General features: G+C 42.1%; 1 protein-coding gene across 8 annotated transcripts in view; it reads right to left on the bottom strand.

The window, feature by feature from the left end:
• Window positions 1-17,773, bottom strand: part of MTUS2 (microtubule associated scaffold protein 2) — a 271,182-nt gene that overhangs the window by 62,601 nt on the left and 190,808 nt on the right. For all 8 annotated transcript variants that reach the window (XM_033087045.1, XM_033087047.1, XM_033087051.1 and 5 more), the window contains one exon: window positions 2,489-2,650. In XM_033087045.1, coding sequence (XP_032942936.1) covers window positions 2,489-2,650 — 162 coding nt within the window. The remainder of the gene's footprint in view (window positions 1-2,488; window positions 2,651-17,773) is intronic.

The raw sequence follows: 17,773 nt of genomic DNA, 5'->3' as shown, positions 1-17,773 counted from the left end.
TGTCCCATGCCAGAACTCTTTTTCGATCCTCTGAAGCATGACATCATCTACTCCACAGCAGAAGTTAAAAAGAGTCCATTTTCATTAATTAAATTTTTTTTATTCCCTGCAGTCCAATTTATTTCACAAACACTTCTAGTGAAATATTGAGAATATAATCTCTCTTGAGCAGTTGTGTCTTTATTTTTTTTAAGTGAAAATTTACAGTTCGTGTTGTCTTCCCAAGAAACATCTAATACATGAAAACTTTAATGTAATTTTTGATAGCTATTTTTGATTCATTAATGTAGGTAGATATTTTAATTTGTGAATTAATTTAATATTATATTTTGATTTTTAAATTAATTTACTATACATACATAGATAAAATTATGTACGTCTCTGAAACACAAATGTAATTTTTATATTACCTGATATTGCACTCTTTCAGAAATATTATTTATATTTAAATTACTGCCATCCTCTTTCCTTCTTGCTTCCTACGCAATACACATAGTGCCTTTGCTCCTCAGATGTAACTGTGGAGCGGTCTAAACACTTCAGTTTAGTAATGCAGTGTCTTGCACAGGAGGCTGGTCAAATGCTAAATATCTATGCAACATCAAGCCTATAGAAATCACTGTCCGAAGGATACCTAAACAGAAAAGTTTACATTCTGTAGGTATGTCTATCACATTGGGATCTACACCCAATGTTCATGTGCTACTGCAGGAGAGGCAAGATTAGAACTGCTAAAAAAACCCTTTTTCTTCATAATCTCTTTGATTTGTTTCTACTTTTGCTGGTATCAAATACAGTAATTTCACGATTACAAGCTGCACCTGATTATAAGCCGCAGGTCTGGGTGTCGGCAACATTTAGGTCTTTGTCCATATATAAGCCGCACCGGACTGTAAGCTGCACTTTCGTTTGCAGCGAGGATCTGTGTGCAACCTTCACAAAGTTGCCAATTAGTAACAGAATCGCGGGATCACGGGGTTTACTGGCTTGGCCCTGCTCGGGACAGCTGCCAGGGAGCGGCCCCAGCCCCGCTTGCTGCTGCCACCGGGAAGTGCGGGCGCGACGTGCCCGGCCACTGCCGCTGGGAAGTAGGGGAGTGGCGTGTCTGACTGCTGCTGCCACTGTGCTTCCTGGGGCCGGGCAGCACTGTCACTGCACCGCCACTGTCCCGCCGCCCGGGGCTGGACGGGCTCCAGCTTGGCTCGGGGTTGCTTCTGGCTCGGACTTCCGGGTTGGGAAATTTCCAAAATTTGTTCATATATTGGCCTCTCCTGAATGTAAGCTGCACTTCCGGGTTGGGAGCAAAATTTTAGTCAAAATGGTGCGGCTTGTAATCGTGAAATTACTGTACTTTGCATTTTGAGGAACCATGACACCATTTTAATAAAAAAAACAGAGGAAAAAAAAAAAATGAATTGGCCACAGCTACATGCTGCTAACTTGGCTCATAAAAAATTAAACCAGAACATTGGACTAACATAGTTTCTTTTGCTTCTGTCTGTTTTGTATAATAACAACTTCCTAAACTTGTCAGCTGCCCTGTTCAGGAGCTGTGTTTGACTGTTTGCATAGCACAGGCAGGTAACTCTACTTCCACATTTAGTTTTCTTCCAGAATAAAACAGACAAGTTTATGACATGGTAATTGCCTAGTTTTCCCTTCATCCTTATCTTGATCCATGAGCCTTTTATTGTATTTATCTCCCTCTTTCCGGTTGTGTCTTCCTGGTGTCCAGCCAAGGTCAAACCACTGCACAGGTTAATCTGGTCTTGAAACCAGGTCACAAGAACTAGCAAGTCATAAAGCTTTTGTCTCATATTTTGCACTGATTTTTTCTTTCCAGGTCCATTTGCAATGTGTTATCAAACCCAATGGAATTTACTGTTAAGTGAGAGCCAACCTGGAAAAAATTATTTATTCTGGAATTTCTAATCTGACTTTGATGGAACTGGTCATTTGAGACATAACTGAATTGAGCAGAAGGATGGTTTAGGCAAGAAACAATTTGGAAACAAGACTAGGGTTTTTTTTGCTTTGTTTGTTTGCATCCTTCTGCCTCTCTGAATGAAAAAAACCCAAAGATTATTTAAACCTAGAGGCCAATATTCTCATCACTGCAAAGATACCCAGCAATGAATTATCTGCTCAATGGAATGTTTTAGTCTCTAAAGCAAAGCAATATTTTCAAAAATGTTTTCAAAAAGCTGCTTGTTGAGAACCAACAATATATACACTAAATCTCTGGCTTGTGCAGTTAGGGACAGTAAATGCCTTCAATTCCACACATCACTCACAAAATGAGATTATAGCTGTGTTGTTGACTGTGTTTAAAAGAGTCTACAGTAAATAGAGTCCAAATCATCACACCAGCAATTATCCTAAGGATGGCATGAAAATTAATTAAAAGCAAGTAGCAAAACAGCATCACAGCAAGGTTTCTGTATTTCTTGACTTAGCACAGGTGGTGGTTTAAGTTTGGAGCACTTACCAGCAGGTGCTGGGGCAGTTTTTGGTGCTGGCAGTAAGCTCCTGCGGGGAGTCGCTGTGCTGCTCGATACCTGCGTTGTGCTTTTGCTGCTTCCCTTGGGAACATCCTTAGGAGGTGCAGATGCCCTGGGGGTGCTCTGCTCTTCATTTCCAAAGCTGGAACCTGCAGGAGACCGGAATTGCACTAATTATAAGTCCATAAAAAATGTATGTGAACTGTGGCATACAGACCTGACTTCTATTGGCAATTATAACCTACAGTGTCATGTTCTCACTGCACCTTGGGCTAAACTACACAGACTTTCTCCAGTATAAACCCTCAGGTAGAAATAAAGAGTTCCCAACAACTTACTTAAATGCTAAGTCTTGGAAGCTGTTAGAGTCTGATTCCTACAGGAAATTAAGACCTCCTCTTGACCTACATCTATGAAGGTACAACGTTCATAAAGAAACCAAGGAATTCCTAAATATATAGGTGGAGGAGTTTATGGTTTTGTAGCTCCTAGAGGAGCCATACCACACATTCACCCTATCACTTGGAAGCTGCTGGTGTTTGAAATAAAGGGGAATAATATGGGTCAGTGGTGCAAAGTTTCAAATTCCCCTGCTCTGATGGAGATTTCCCACAAAGAATCCCTCAGATCACACTCATACTTTTGAATAATAAGATTAAAAAAAAAAGAAAAAAATTCTGCCTTAACTCTCACATCCACTTCAGTCATATTCTCATAACAAATATTAGATTGCCAAGTTTTCCACCTTATATTGACCTCTTTCAAAACTTTTAATGGGTTTGGTTTCCTCCTGCATTTACCGTCTAGGGAATAATGACATCCTAGATTCCTTGTAGACATAAGGAAAACTATATTTTCTTAACATTTGAGAAAGGCAAAGTTGGAGTGTTGTTTTTATCTATCTGTCTGTCCACAAGGCCTAAGAGGAACAAAAGATTACACCAGATCTTGACTTGATCATTTGCAGAGGAATGAACATTTTGCTTGAAAACATGAGTGGAGATAGTGCAAGAAATACAAAAGAAATCAGAAACGGACTATAATTTTAATTTCAATTGTTTTACAAAATATAATATTGGTTAGGTACTGTCTGCAAGAAAATGATAGCATTATCTTAACAATTAGCATCTCCAAGTCTCCAGTATTTTTAAGACATAGACTTCTTGAAAGTGTGCAAATAAGGAAGAGATTTCATTTTTGCCTTTGCTACAAAAAATCTACTAGAAAAAAAAAAGCAGGTTGGGAAAGAAAATCCTCTTTCTGATAAAGGAAGAATATAGCTTTTGGCTCTGAGTAAACAGCTTTAAGTTTTGCTGTGTCTTTGAGGCTGCTTGCATATAAGTCTTAAATTAAAGTGTGTATCTGCCGTATAAATGGACTTCTACAAACTTACTTCACCTTTCCCAAGCCACATTAAAAACTCAAAACACTGTAGTGTACTCTATACAGGAACAGAAATACCTGAAGCATTTGTCACTTTTACACGGCTGTGCAACCCCTCAGCCCATCAGGTTGGTGTTGAATATCCAGACTACATGGATTTTTCACCTGTCCAACAAACATTTAAGTTTATGTGCTGAATTAAGTGTGATAAAACACTGCTGACTTCCATAAAGTCACAACAGCAGAAAATCTGGCCCAGCCAGAGGAGCCCTGTCTCCTCTGCAGCTGTGCACAAGGGCATCTCTTCTGCCAGGAGCTGGGGGGATGCTGCAGCATGTGTGCCCACCTCAGGCTGCCTGCACCACACTCCTGAAGCTATTCCTGAAGTGGTCTCGTATATGTGCTTACCCAATCAGTTCAGGTAACACCACTTGTAGAAATTTTTTTCTTTCTTCAGCTATTTTTTTTAAAGTTTCCATTGCAGAAGTACTAACCTTGAAGAGTAAATTATTCTTATTATTTGCAGAGAAATAGTGTTCAAGTGTTCTTTAATGGAAACCCTTTATTCTCAATTTCAACATTCATTCACTGCTCTACAGTGAGGAGTGAGGGAAGAAGTGTGGAGAGGGAGCAGGTGTTCCCTACAGAGCCTGGAGAAGACCATGGGGAAGCAGGTATTTCCCTGCAGCTTGTGTGTTGGATTTTAGAAATATGGGATTTTTGAGTTTTTCGTGGTTTTTGGTATTGATTTTTTGGAGAATATTGCTTTTGATTTGAGGTTTTGGAGAAGATTTTTAAATTTGAGTGATCAAGTTAAAGTTACAAGTGTGTAGTTAAAATAGAAGTGTGTGATTTTACATTGAAGAATTTGAAATTTGAGGTTTTTTTAATATAGTAAGAGGTATGGGACAAGATGGAGAATTTTAGGTGTTGGGGGTTTTTGTGGGTTTTTTATTATTTCAAGTAGTAGTTTTTGGACAGTTAGTGTTGCACTGCAGGGTACTAGAGTTTGGTTATGGGGTTAAAAGTATAAATAATATAGGTGTTAATTTTTTATTATACTGTTAAGAGACTTTGTAATTAGCTAGGTTTACTTCCACTTTGTTTGCTTTTAGCTGGTAGCTGAAAGTGTTGCAGAATTCCTTGTACTTTAGATAAGATTTAATAAATAACCAAGCCTGAACACGAAAAAATTAATCTACTTCGTGTTTTTAATCCTAACTATAAGTGAAGACAAAAAAAACCTGCAAATACCATCATTAAAAGTGGTGCCCTGTGTGAGGATGAAAAACACCTGTTAAGATTTAAAAGTCAAGACCTCCCTGAAGAAAAAGAAATTAAGTAAGCAGCTAGAAGATGGAAAAGTAGAGGAGTTGGGAAGGGAGAAATGAAGCTGAGACTGGAAAAAAGCGGTGGGTGTAAAACTATTTTAGTTTTTTTTTGTTTTGTCTTTGTTTCACACCTTTCAACTCCATTTTAATTGTTAATATATTAAAATTTTTTTCCAAGTAAATTTTTTTTGCCTGTGACAGCAGTTGGTAAGTGATCTCCATGTCTTTATCTCTACCTGTGGTCTTGTTCACCTGATTTTCTTTCCTGCCCTGTACATGAGGTGAGACACTGAGACAGCAGCAGGGTGGGTGCCTGGCAGCCAGCAAGGTCGACTCACCATAATACCAATATCAATATCAATACACCCTGGATTTGCTGAGATTAGGTCAATGTTTGACTTAACAGACATTATCTCTCACTTTGCTCTTCACTCATGGATGGAGTTTGGAAAGAGACAGTGGGATACAACACATGCATGTATAATATGCCCCAAAAAGCAAATGTTTGCCTCTTTCATGGATATCACTAGGGCAGCATCCAGTTCCCCAGGAGCAGAGGTGAAGGTACACATGGTGCTGCATTCCAGAGTTCAGACAGCATTCAAAGAAGAGATTAAATTAAAGACCTAGGAGAATGCATATTTCTCATGATCTAGGAGGAAAGTGAAAGTTTTCATTTACTTCAAGGAATCAACCTATAGGAAAATCAGAAAGATTATTCATCGGCTGGTCCATCTGTTAGTCCTTCATGAAATAATGCCTCCCACTATTATCTGCAGCAGTTGGATCAGTAGCATCTGCCCTTCCATGATACCACCTCCTATTTTTCAGTAAAAGTCTGTACAGAAACACCAGATGTGCAGTGGGTGAACAGTTCCCAGGTGACCACATCCTTTGCTGTATTGTACTCCTTCCCTCCTACTCCTCTTTGGCATTTTGTCTAAACCAGGGGAGGCTCTGCCTGCCTTTGAAGCACCTGGCGAGTCGTTTGGGGGCTGCTCCATAAAAGGCCCTGCATTTTTGCAGATTCTGTGCTCTACCAGGAGCAGCACTGCTGACTTGGCAGTAGAGTGTTTAACAGGCTATTAACGATCTGCTGGGGCTAAAGGCCTTCAGCCTCAATTTTATCATCGCCTCACTATGACCCCCAAGGAATCCTACTCTTCTGCTTCTGAAAATAAAAAAATACTGAAAAGAAGATTATTCCTTTGAAGACTTGCAGTTACTTTGGAAAGTCCCAGCTGCAGCCACTCTTCCTCTATGCTTGTTTGCCAGCAGACACAGAGAAATTAGGGCTAGGAACATACTGTAGGCTGTGTGTTCGAAGAAAACCATGATCAGAATTCCACTGGCTCAGAGATGTCTTTCAACCACTCTCTGTCTCAGTATCTGCCACCACTGTTTTTATCATCTGGCTGCAGCTCATTTCAGGGACTCCTCACCCTCAAAAAAAGGAAGACTCTCTTGTATGTGTCACTACGACTTTGTGTCTCTTGTAGGTGTTCCTTTTCTGAAGTGATTTACCAATATTTATAAAAAATTTATATATATATAAAAATTATATATGTAAAAATTATATATATATAAATATTTATATATATCCTGATAAAAAAGGATAAAAATATCATATGTATAACTGTAAAACCAGCAGAACATGAATGGAGAGAATTCTGCATTTGATGAGAAATTAATTAGGCCATGTTGTGTGGCATGCCTTGATCTAGGAGGAGACAATGATAGGAAAGACTGTGTTCTGGAGCCCCACAGATACAGATTTCCCTGTCTGCAATCAAGGGCAGAATATTGGAGGATATGCATCCAAATTCACACAGAAAGGAAACAGCAGAGACAGAGAAGTGAGCAGAAAAACCTTATAATGAATGAGGCTGGAACGACTGTTTTTTTCACCTGCAAAGCACTGGGATGTATTAGTCCTCTGGGTTTTACCAGGCTGCACTTTTGTGCCCCAGTTTTCAAGCAAAAGTACAAGCACAAAGTGAAATTTAAAGTCAGTGCCATGGGGAATGATCTGATAAGAAAAATACCTGAACTGCTGGAAATAATCAGGTGATCTTCCAAACCTGCAAGACACATTTTTCACCAACTTGGCACATTTGCTGATCCTTCAATTAATGCCTATTCTTTATTCTGATTGTTACTTGTGAAGTGGTAAGTAAACCTTATAGAACGATTACCAGATATGCAACCTGTCAAACAAGATTTTTATTTCACTTCTTTAAAGTTGCTGTTTTGAAGTCCAGCATGGTATGTTTCAATATGAGGTTTCACAGTGTAATTTTCAAGAGACACAATTGAGAACACAGTTCTGTAGCTCAAGCTGAAACAAAGCTATGGACCAAGAGGTATGATGTGATCATTAGCCCTGAGGGCTCACCATGTTATTAAAATGTTTTGATAGTACCTAAGATTACTAGATGGGTAATTGGGTTTTTTGCCTTCGCAGAGAGATAGTGTCTGGTATTTCCTAACAGGCCAAATATGCAAGAAACCAGGCACCAGCTCAAGACAGATTTCTTTTCCATCCAGAAAAAAAGATGCTTAAGAATTGATGTCCAACTGAAACCTAACTTACTTAGCTCAAAGTACTTTTTTTCCCACTGCTTGCTTTTTTTAAATTTTTTTTTCTAGATCAGACAAAGATGTTTCCTTTTAAATTGTTTATTTTGTGCCTGATCATATGCCTATTTAAAAGCTGATTTTTCAGAAGTCTTTACATTCAAAAATGAAACTTGAATTTTTAATTCAGGTTAATCATTCTGGTTAATAATTTCCACCAAAATAAGGAGCCAAATTTACATGATTTGCTGGTTTTGACGACACTGAGTTTTTAAAATCTAGATGGCACAAACCCGTCTTCAGTGTCCTTCATACATAATAGATAGCAGGATTACAATCTTCTGCTGATACATGTCCTTGTATCAGTACTAACTAATTCATTTCACATCACCAAATAAAATATATATTGTGGGATCCAGCTATATGCGTTTTTTATTTGAGTGGAGCCATGCACTGCTCCCTCCTGAAGTGTTACAAGCCTCATTGGGCAAGGTGAAAATTTCACCACGAAGTAAAATCTCTGTATGTGTTACTGGGAATTGCAGACAACTCACTGACCGTGCCACTTTGGAATCACATAATCCATTTTATTGGGGTTCTGGTGAGATGCTACATCTCTATCAGGAAAGATGAGCATTTTATTATGTAATAAAATCTGTATGTTGGTGGTGGCTTTTCCTGCCACTGGCAGATTCTGCATCTGCTTGGCTAACTGAGAGCTTTGGCATGGCTGGCTAATTAAAATAACATGGAGCGAAGACAGTATTGTATTTTGCTGATCAATTGTCTGATAATACACAGTAATTTCACAATTATAAGATGCACCTGATTATAAGCCGCACTTCTGGGTGTTGGCAGCTTTTCATTCTTTGTCCATATATAAGCCGCACCTGATTATAAGCCGCACGTTACAACACAGAGTGTGATAAAAGGTATCTATTCTATCACCATCTGTTGAGGGTGGGGCAGTGATCCTTATCTCCACGGCAGATATTCTGCTAATGGGCCATCCACTGAAACCAGGCAGGGCATTGTTCTTTATCTTTTCACAACCCATCCTTCCTCCAGCCAGTCATTTTCTGCTAATGACCCATTGAGTCCCACTGTGTGACTGATAAAATTACTGCATCCCATTGGAAGTTGCTCCAGGCAGGGGGAAGAGCCCAACATTTCTTACCAAGATAAAAACAGAGGTTTTGGGACACTAAGGGAGCCCCTTTCTCCTCTGGACTCCAGAGGAAAACCGGATTTCTCCACATCACCACTGGACCTCCAGAGGGAAACTGCACCTTGTACTGGAGCACTGCTCCAACTGAACCACATCTGTCACTGCAGGAGGATGCAACCACCATTTAATGGGACTGCTGCCAACACCCTGCCTGACGGGGTGTCAGGTTGTACTCTGACTTTGTCAGGGTTTGGAGTTTGTTTCTTGTTCTGTATTTCTATTTTAATTTCCCTAGAAAAGAACTGTAATTCCTAATTCCCATATTTTTGCCTGAAAGCCCCTTGATGTCAAAATTATAATAATTTGGAGGGAGGGGGTTTACATTCTCCATTTCAAAGAGAAGCTCCTGCCTTTCTTAGCAGACACCTGTCCTCCAAACTAAAACAGCAACTTTTCTTTCTTTGTCCATATATAAGCCGCACCTGATTATAAACCGCACTTCCGGGTTCGGACCAAAATTTTAGTCAAAATGGTGCGGCTTATAATCATGAAATTACTGTAAGTTTTATAAGTTAATAATATAATAATATAAGTTTTTTGGAATCCTGCCAAAGATACCTGGGCTACACAGACATTTTAGAATGGGCCTCAGACATCACTGTGTATCTACCTTCTGAAAGAGGGATTTCCTGGCACTATTTGGAGCTGAGCCATCAAAGGTCATTCAGGACCAAATCTTCTCTGCAAACCTTCCTCATCCAGAGTATGACTCTGATCACAGTGACAAGAAACATCCCACATCAGGAATACTCCTCTGAAGTGTCTCTTGTGGTACTTGGAGGAACTGACACAGTAGAATTATATACTGGGGAAATGTTTGCTTCTCTAGCTGAGAGAAACATACCTGCTGTAAGCTTCTCCTGGACATATGGATTAAGATTTCTGACAGATCACATCGGAGTAACCTGACCTTACTCTGGAATTACTGAAGCTTATCAATTAACTGTAGCAAGGGCTGGTTCTTAGACCTGGGATACACTTGAAGGCAAGCAGGTACTCATGTTTTGGAAGCTCTTCTTACTGACACAAGAACATTTATCAGTCAAACAGTTGCATTCCTCTAAGGTTCATTTTGGGAGAGTAAATAGGTAGCTATACCCAAGCAACAGGTTTTCTGGGATCCTGTGTTCAGTAAATTTACTGAAATTAATTGTTATTGAAGACGGAATTTGAAAGAAAAATGATATTTAATCCCAGTGAGGGCAACTGAGGTGTTTGTATTCTCTGCAACAAAATTTTAGCGTAGGCTGAATCTTTTAGGCAGAAGACTACTCTCCATACCAAGCAAAAAGCATGTAAAGAAAATCAGGAGCACAGATTTACTTCAAGTGTTGTCTGACAGCTGTGCATTGTCTTACAGAGAAGATGGATGAATACAGGTTCAAGGGCCACTTCTCCCCCTCATTGCCCAGCAGGCTACTCCTCTACATCACAAAATTCCCAGGCACTATTGAGCTCTCAAAGCAAAATCAAGCACTGATGGCATTTTTGCCAAAGACACAAATATGATCCAATGCCCTCAGATGCCAGAATGACCCCTGGGATCACCAGAGGCTGCCCCAAAGTTAAAATAATCAGACAGAAGATACATTTAACATCCATTTTCTACTACCACTAAAGCACTAATGGCATGTATCAGCCTACTTAGGGGGAATTTTCCTGCACAGGAAGATTTGGATGTTCCTGGATAGTCCTTTGGTCTCAGCACCCACATTTCTAGAAGCACCAGTTTTTGTAGCATGACTTTTGCTCATGACCATCTGCTTTCATGGCACTGAGCCTGCTTCTGAACTGGCATACCAGTTCTTACAGGGCACAGGCACCCATGAAAGACAGGATTAGAAGTGACATCTGCTCTGCAAGAGGTTCCTCCTGATGGCAAGGAGTGCCAAATTAGAGCCACATGCCTTATAATAAGGAATGACATCTGTTGGCCCTCACAGCATTTTGACATCAATAAGTGCCTCTTCCCTGGAATCACTGCTTTTATTTGCTTGAACACTGGAGTATTTTGACACCTAAAGGTAAATATAATCCTTGGGAATAGTGTTAATGACATTGCAATAGCAATGATGAATTTCCACCAGTGCTGGCAATCCATGCTGGTTGCCACAGCTCAGCAGACTAGGAGAGTTTAAGCAATGCCCTAAAAATTGTCAGTGCTCAAGGCCTGGTGGCGTTCAGTCCTGCTCCTTCCCTGCCAAACCCACAACGTATGTGCTGTGGTTTACATGGAATTATGCTGGATCAAAGAGCTGGTAAATGTGTCTGACTCCTTACGTGGCATAACGATGACTTCAGAGCATGTGACACAGGCTGGGGAGGGGACATGTCATACTGAAACCTCATGGTTGGAAGAGCCTAGAGAGTTCCCAGTTAGTCACTAATTAATTGCATTTTATGAGCTCAGGCACAGATCCTCAAAGCTGCTTAGGAACTTAACTCCTATTTCATTTCACATTCAAATTTAACTCACTGTGATTATTCTTTATTACCATCTCAGCCCTGAAGGAGTTTCAAACCCACAGATGTCTCCATTTCAGAGTACGAAGGGTGCAAGCAGCTGAGCAGAACCTCCCATGAATGCCGAGCAGTGCTTTGGTTTTTGGAGGAGAAAGAAGGTGATAGGCACCAAAGCTGTGCTTTGGAAAGAGGCAGGGAGTTTTCTAAGCTGTTCAGAGCAGCCATTTGCTGTGCTCACATCATGTCCATCCTCTTGGACAACCTGTTGTTCAAGAAAATACTCGAGAATCTGCTTTCCCCAGGTAATTTTCACAAATTCCTGTGTAAGTAATGCATAAGATGTACAGTGCTGCTCTGGGAAGACTCCTGTCTAGATCTGTGTTTTGTGGCTGTTTTGCATGTAATACAGAAAAAAAAAACCCCAAACCTATGACAAAATAAAAATCTGGAAAAAAATTATTTGTGTAGTTCAGAGTTTCAACAGTCAGGAAACATTTTTCAGTGGGATGCTTTATTTATAACACGTGCACTGGCTCCATTGTATATTTTAAGACTCCAAAAATAAGTTTGACTTGTAGAATTCTGCTGATTAAATGTCTTCCTCAAAAAACATCTTAACCTGTTCAATCAAACTAAGGTGTTTTTTCTAATAAATATTGTCAGTTATGAGGAACCTGGGTATAAAACTGCAATTCAAAATCACCAGGAGGGAGGAACACAAGCAAAACAGGTTTCTATTATAAATGGCATTATCCATGTAGACTAAACATAAGTTTTTAATGATGTAACTGTTAAAAAATTTTCCTTATGTCATGCTTACTAAAACTAGTGCCTTCAGTAGAAGATTTCAGAAAAATTGAATTATTTTACAATATGCTAATCTTACAATTAGCAATACTAAATGTTGTAACCTAGAGATCCAGCTAAATAAGTTTTGCAAAGTGCTTTATCTATGATTGTATTTCTATGAACTATAGTAATATAATCCAGATGACCCATAATATTTTGCAGGGAGCAGATGTTTAACTGCATTTATTTCACAAAATAAAACCTCTAAAGTACATAAAATTAAAATTCCATTGAAAACTGCAAAGGTTAAATAGAGAAGGAAGATTCTTTAAAAATGGCAGTGACTTTATAGAATAAGTCATTTAACTTTTCTACTTTATCAAAACTTTTGTTCATTTGATGATTTTACAGGCTTTTTTTCCCCTTCATACTTGAATGTATCTGACTGTCACTTTCCAAAGGCAAGTGCACACATAGTCTGTGCAACAAACAGGAGGAACTGGAATTTTGTGACCACTCTAAAATGTATGATGGGCTACGAATTACAGAAGCTAGGTGGGAAAATTCTCAGGACTGGGAAACCACAGTGGGTGGCAACAAACACTTTCAGAATGATATAAACAGTAGAAGAGGAAATGGAGCTGCATTTTCTGTAAAAGAGAAAGTGAACCATGGGATATTCCAGAGTCTCCAGCTCTGGTCCCCTAGATCAAAAACAAAATGGAAAGAATGAAGAAGTTTCACAGGAGGTCCATGAAAATGATCAAGGGCTCTAGAACCTGTCCTGTGAGGAGAGAATGAAGAAGTTAGCTCTTCTCTGATTTAGAATGGAAGGCTAAGAGGGGACCCAATCACGTTATTCCAGTACTTGAAGGGTTCCTACAGAGAGGACAGAGGCTCTCACTTCACAATGAGACAACAAGAAGGTAGAAGCTGCACTGGGAGAGGTTTCATCTCAACATAAGGAGCAATTTTTTTACAGTAAGAAAAATCAGTCACTACAGCAACATCCCCAGGGATGGTAGAGTTCCCATCACTAAAGTTTTTCAATGTATAACTGGATAGGGTGCTAGGTAATCTCATCTAGGCTCCCTTTTCCACAGAATATTGGACCAGGTGATCTGCAGATTTCCTTCCAAGATGGGCTACTTTGTGATTCTACGAAAAGAGAATAATCAACAAAGACCCCCAAATTCCACTGCCAGGATTAAAGTAAGGGCTATACACCACTATTTGGTCAGAGAGTTTAAATATAAATTCTGGTATTGTAATACCATTTATGCTCTAGATATGTATTTCTTGCTGAATTTGTAAATGTGAATGATACCAGTCTGATTACTCAGAAAATCTGCTCTTCAGAGTGCAAACACAGCCTGGACAGCCAGGCATGAAATTCCCTGTCTGATTGCAGCACTCCAGTGATCTTTCCACATGCTCTGGCCAGGGAGCCTTCTCTGAGCGGCTCTTGTGGGCAGGTGCTGTGTTTTCCCATGTCAGCACATTACATCATGGTATCATTGACATTAAGCAAGTTATAAAAAAGTAATGAATCTGTTCCTGCTCTTCTGCATTAGTGGGCAAGTTGCTGCCAGGCTGGATCCATGACTGCAACAACCATTTTGGCATGATATGATACTGTGTGGATTGCTCCTGGCCTGGCTGGGATAATACTGCTTTGTTGGACAAGATTGTGCCTCTAAATCCACTGCTTTTAAAAAGCAAGGTCCTTCCTGATGCTACAAAGATAAATAATTACCTGTACCCTTGCCATTGCTCTTTTTCTAAAACAGGACCTTTGAAGATAAATTCACTTGCCCATCTCTGACATGTGGAAATGGGACTGCAGGATTAATGAGAAATAGCCTATTAACCGCACCTCAGTATGAATTGTTCTGCATTTAAGACTTGTAAGAGACTACTTAAATATAAGCTTTTAAATCATACATGTAGTATAAGGGTTATTGAGTAAAGCACAATTTCTCATTTTATACCATTTTAAATCCAACTATTTTTTTCAAGAAGCCTGGAATAACCAACAGGTTCAAGAACAGATTTGTGTATGTGGGGAGTGGGTAGGGATGTAGATGAAAGCAAATTACTTTAAAGAGGCACAAAGTACAATTAGGAGTATAAACTGTAGCATTTTATACCAACACAAATAAAATCCTTTTGTGTATCTGGCACATTTAATTAACTTTGCATGTATAGTACAAGTGCAGAAATATTAAATCAAAGTGCTGTCTTCTGGAAGATTGTAATTAAAGTGATTTCCATAGTACTCCAGTTTTAGGAGAAGGTGTCCAAAGCCCAGTACTCTGGAGGAAGAGTTAGACAGCTCTTAGACCTGCCAACAAATGGCAGAGGCCTCAGGAGAGTCTAAGTAGTAGATCCTCCTTTGAGTTGTTTTGGTGGTTCTGCAGAGTTTCCTTCTCCTCGATGGTGGCAGAATCTGACAGGACCTCACGTGGCCCTTGGTGCCTCTCTTACATTCCTGAATACTGAAGGAAAGTATGGTTATGTAAAAATCTCAGTTGGTATTAGTGTAAAAGAATTACACTAATATGAACAACAAAAGAATTACACTATGCTTCTATTTTTTTACCTCCTTCTTCAGCACTTACATGTAGCCTGAGAGCATCTCCAAGATCTTAATTTTAAAGAAATATCCTGTGTTTTTTTGAAATGGCATGAGCAGTGGTATCACACCACACTACTGTGATGACATGGAGGTTAAAGGTGCATTTGCTCTAAGGAGTGCTTAAAAAGCTCCTCCTTCTCTCAGTTGAACATGAACATGTATCTCAGGACACTTGAGTCCTAGTCCCTGACATTTAAACATGTGGGTGTTGGTACAGCTTTAGAGCACTGATACTGAAGACAAAGAAGGAGGCTCTTAGAGGAGACAGAAAAGTTTTACTGTTCTGCAGAAAGGCAAATTTTGGTTAAAACTGCATGTATTTCATTCGTAAACTTTGTAGGATCTGGGAAACAAGACAATGCACCAAACCCATCTGTCTCCTTCCAAATGTCCAAAGTCCCATAGATGAAGGAGGGAGTGGAAGATACTGCTGAGGCTCTTTGCAGAAAGGATAATATTCTTTACTACATCAAAATTAGAAAATAGGGCAACACCTTATGGAGAACAGCCCTGAGGAGAAAGACTTGGGATTCCTGGTGGACAAAAATTATTGTCTGAGAACAAGAAACACTACTAGCCCCACAAGACACACATGGAGATAATATTTTATATTACAGACTCTATGTCTCCTAAGTGAAGCACAGCCATTATAGAAAATAAGATCCACTCCACCAGAATCCCAGCCTCAAAAACAGTCAGTGGCTTCTCAGTGGCTGGGAAAAAAAGCAAACAGCTTCATCTTTTATGAGTGGTAACAAGTTTTTCTTCTGGTTTTACATAACACAATTTCATGAACTTCCTTTGGAGTTTGTTTTGGTTTTGTTTTCTTGTTTATACAATGAAAAGACAATGGAAAGCCTGAAGAACAATAAGGACTTCTTCAGATTAATCAACAGACCAGATACTGGTTTCTCTGGAAGATCTGTGATTGTATTCAAATCCATTAAGAAATTTTAACTGCTGCACCCCAGACAGAGTTCTTATCCTCTTTGTATTCTCTAAAATTTAGGAAAAAGAAAGATTAAAGTGGGTTCCCATGAGTCTGGAAATGTAGCATATTTTGCTGAAAACCCTCTAAATTACAGTAGTTTCACGAATACAAGCCGCACGGATTATAAGCCGCACCCCCGGTGCCTCGACAATGTTGCTGTCTTTGTCAATAGATAAGCCGCACCCCGAATATTAGCCGCACTTTCGTTCGTCGCGAGAATCCGTGCGCAGCTTTCACAAATTGGCCAATTAGTAACAGGATCGCAGCATAGCGGGCTTTACTGGCTCGGGGCGGGGCCAGGCAGGCTCGGCCCGCTCATGGTTGCCGACGGGGCCGGGTGGCCCAGCTCAGCGCCACGGCTCGGCGGGGCTGGCCGGGTGGTGCTGCCGCCGCCGCCGCCGGGCTCGCTGGCCCCCCTCTCCCGTCAGCACCGCCCCGCTGCCGCGTTCGCTCGCTCGCCCGGCTGGCAGGGCTGCCGCCGCCGGGCTCGCCGTCCGCCCCGCTGCCGCTTTCGCTCGCCCCGCGCCGCGCCTCGCGAGCGCCGCGTTCGCCCCGCGGCGCTTTCGCGGCTCGCGGTTCGCGGCTCGCGGCGGCGCTTTCACGGCTCGCGGTTCGCGGCTCGCGGCGGCGCTTTCGCGAGCGGCGCTTTCGCGGCTCGTGGCTCGCGGCGGCGCTTTCGCGGCTCGCGGTTCGCGGCTCGCGGCTCGCGGCGGCGCTTTCGCGGTTCGCGGCTCGCGGTTCGCGGCTCGCGGTTCGCGGCTCGCGGCTCGCGGCTCGCGGTTTGCGGCTCGCGGCGGCGCTTTCGCGGCTCGCGGTTCGCGGCTCGCTGTTCGCGGCTCGCGGCTCGCGAGGCGCGGCTCGCGAGGCGCGGCTCGCGGTTCGCGGCTCGCTGCGGCGCTTTCGCGGCTCGCGGTTCGCAGCTCGCCGCGGCGCTTTCGCGAGCGGCGGCGCTTTCGTGAGCAGCAGCGCTTTCGCTCGCCGAGCGGCGCTTTCGCGAGCGCCGCTTTCGCTCGCCCCGCCGGCAGGGCTGCCGCCGCCGCCACCACGCTCGCCGGCCGCCCCCTCCCGTCTGCACCGCCGCCGCGTTTCCTCGCCCTGGCCGGCACTGCAGGCCCCCGCACTGCCGGGCTCCCCCACGCTGCTGGCCCCGATTATGCTGGGCTTCCCCCGCTGCCAGGCAGCCCCACCCGCCGGCCTTCCTGCTTCTGCCATGCTCCCCTGCACTGCTAGCCCCAGTTCTCCCGGGCTCCCCCGCCCTGCTGGCTCAGGCTCTGCCGCCCGCCCCCACACTGCTGGCCCCGCCTCTGCCAGGCTTTCCCACCTCTGCCGGGGCCGGCCGGGCTCCAGCTTGGCTTGGGGCTGCCGCGGGCTCTCACTTCCGTGTTGGCAGCTTTTAGAATTTTGTTAATAGATTAGCCGCCCCGGAATATTAGCCGCACTTCCGGGTTTCCACCAAAATTTTGGTCAAATTGGTGCGGCTTGTATTCGTGAAATTACTGTAGATAAATTTGGGCTGGTGCTGGTGGTTCCCCAACAGTATTTCACTTTCTTGTTCTTGTTAGCAGAATGCAGGGAGTGGCAACAAATCAAAAAACTCTTTGTGCTTTGGGCGATCTGGAAGACCAACCCTATTTAAAAATGCCAATATCATCACCAGCTTCTGCCCATCCATTTATTTTTTCAATAATCTGTTCTGTGAATAGGGGGCTAATGTAATCTGGTGTCCTCTGAATTTTTGTGCTGCGTGCTTTATGACATCGCCACTGCACTGGTGATGGCAGCACACCCAAGTGCCAGTTATTCCCAGAACAATGTTCCCAGGTCTCCATCAGCTACAGCCTGAGCCCCTACCTGTGGGTCCTCCTTGTGTCT

This window comes from Catharus ustulatus, chromosome 2 (assembly GCF_009819885.2).
Source record: "Catharus ustulatus isolate bCatUst1 chromosome 2, bCatUst1.pri.v2, whole genome shotgun sequence".
Taxonomy (NCBI): domain Eukaryota; kingdom Metazoa; phylum Chordata; class Aves; order Passeriformes; family Turdidae; genus Catharus; species Catharus ustulatus.
The sequence above is the reverse complement of the archived record's forward strand: the minus strand, read 5'-3'. Positions and strand labels throughout refer to the sequence as shown.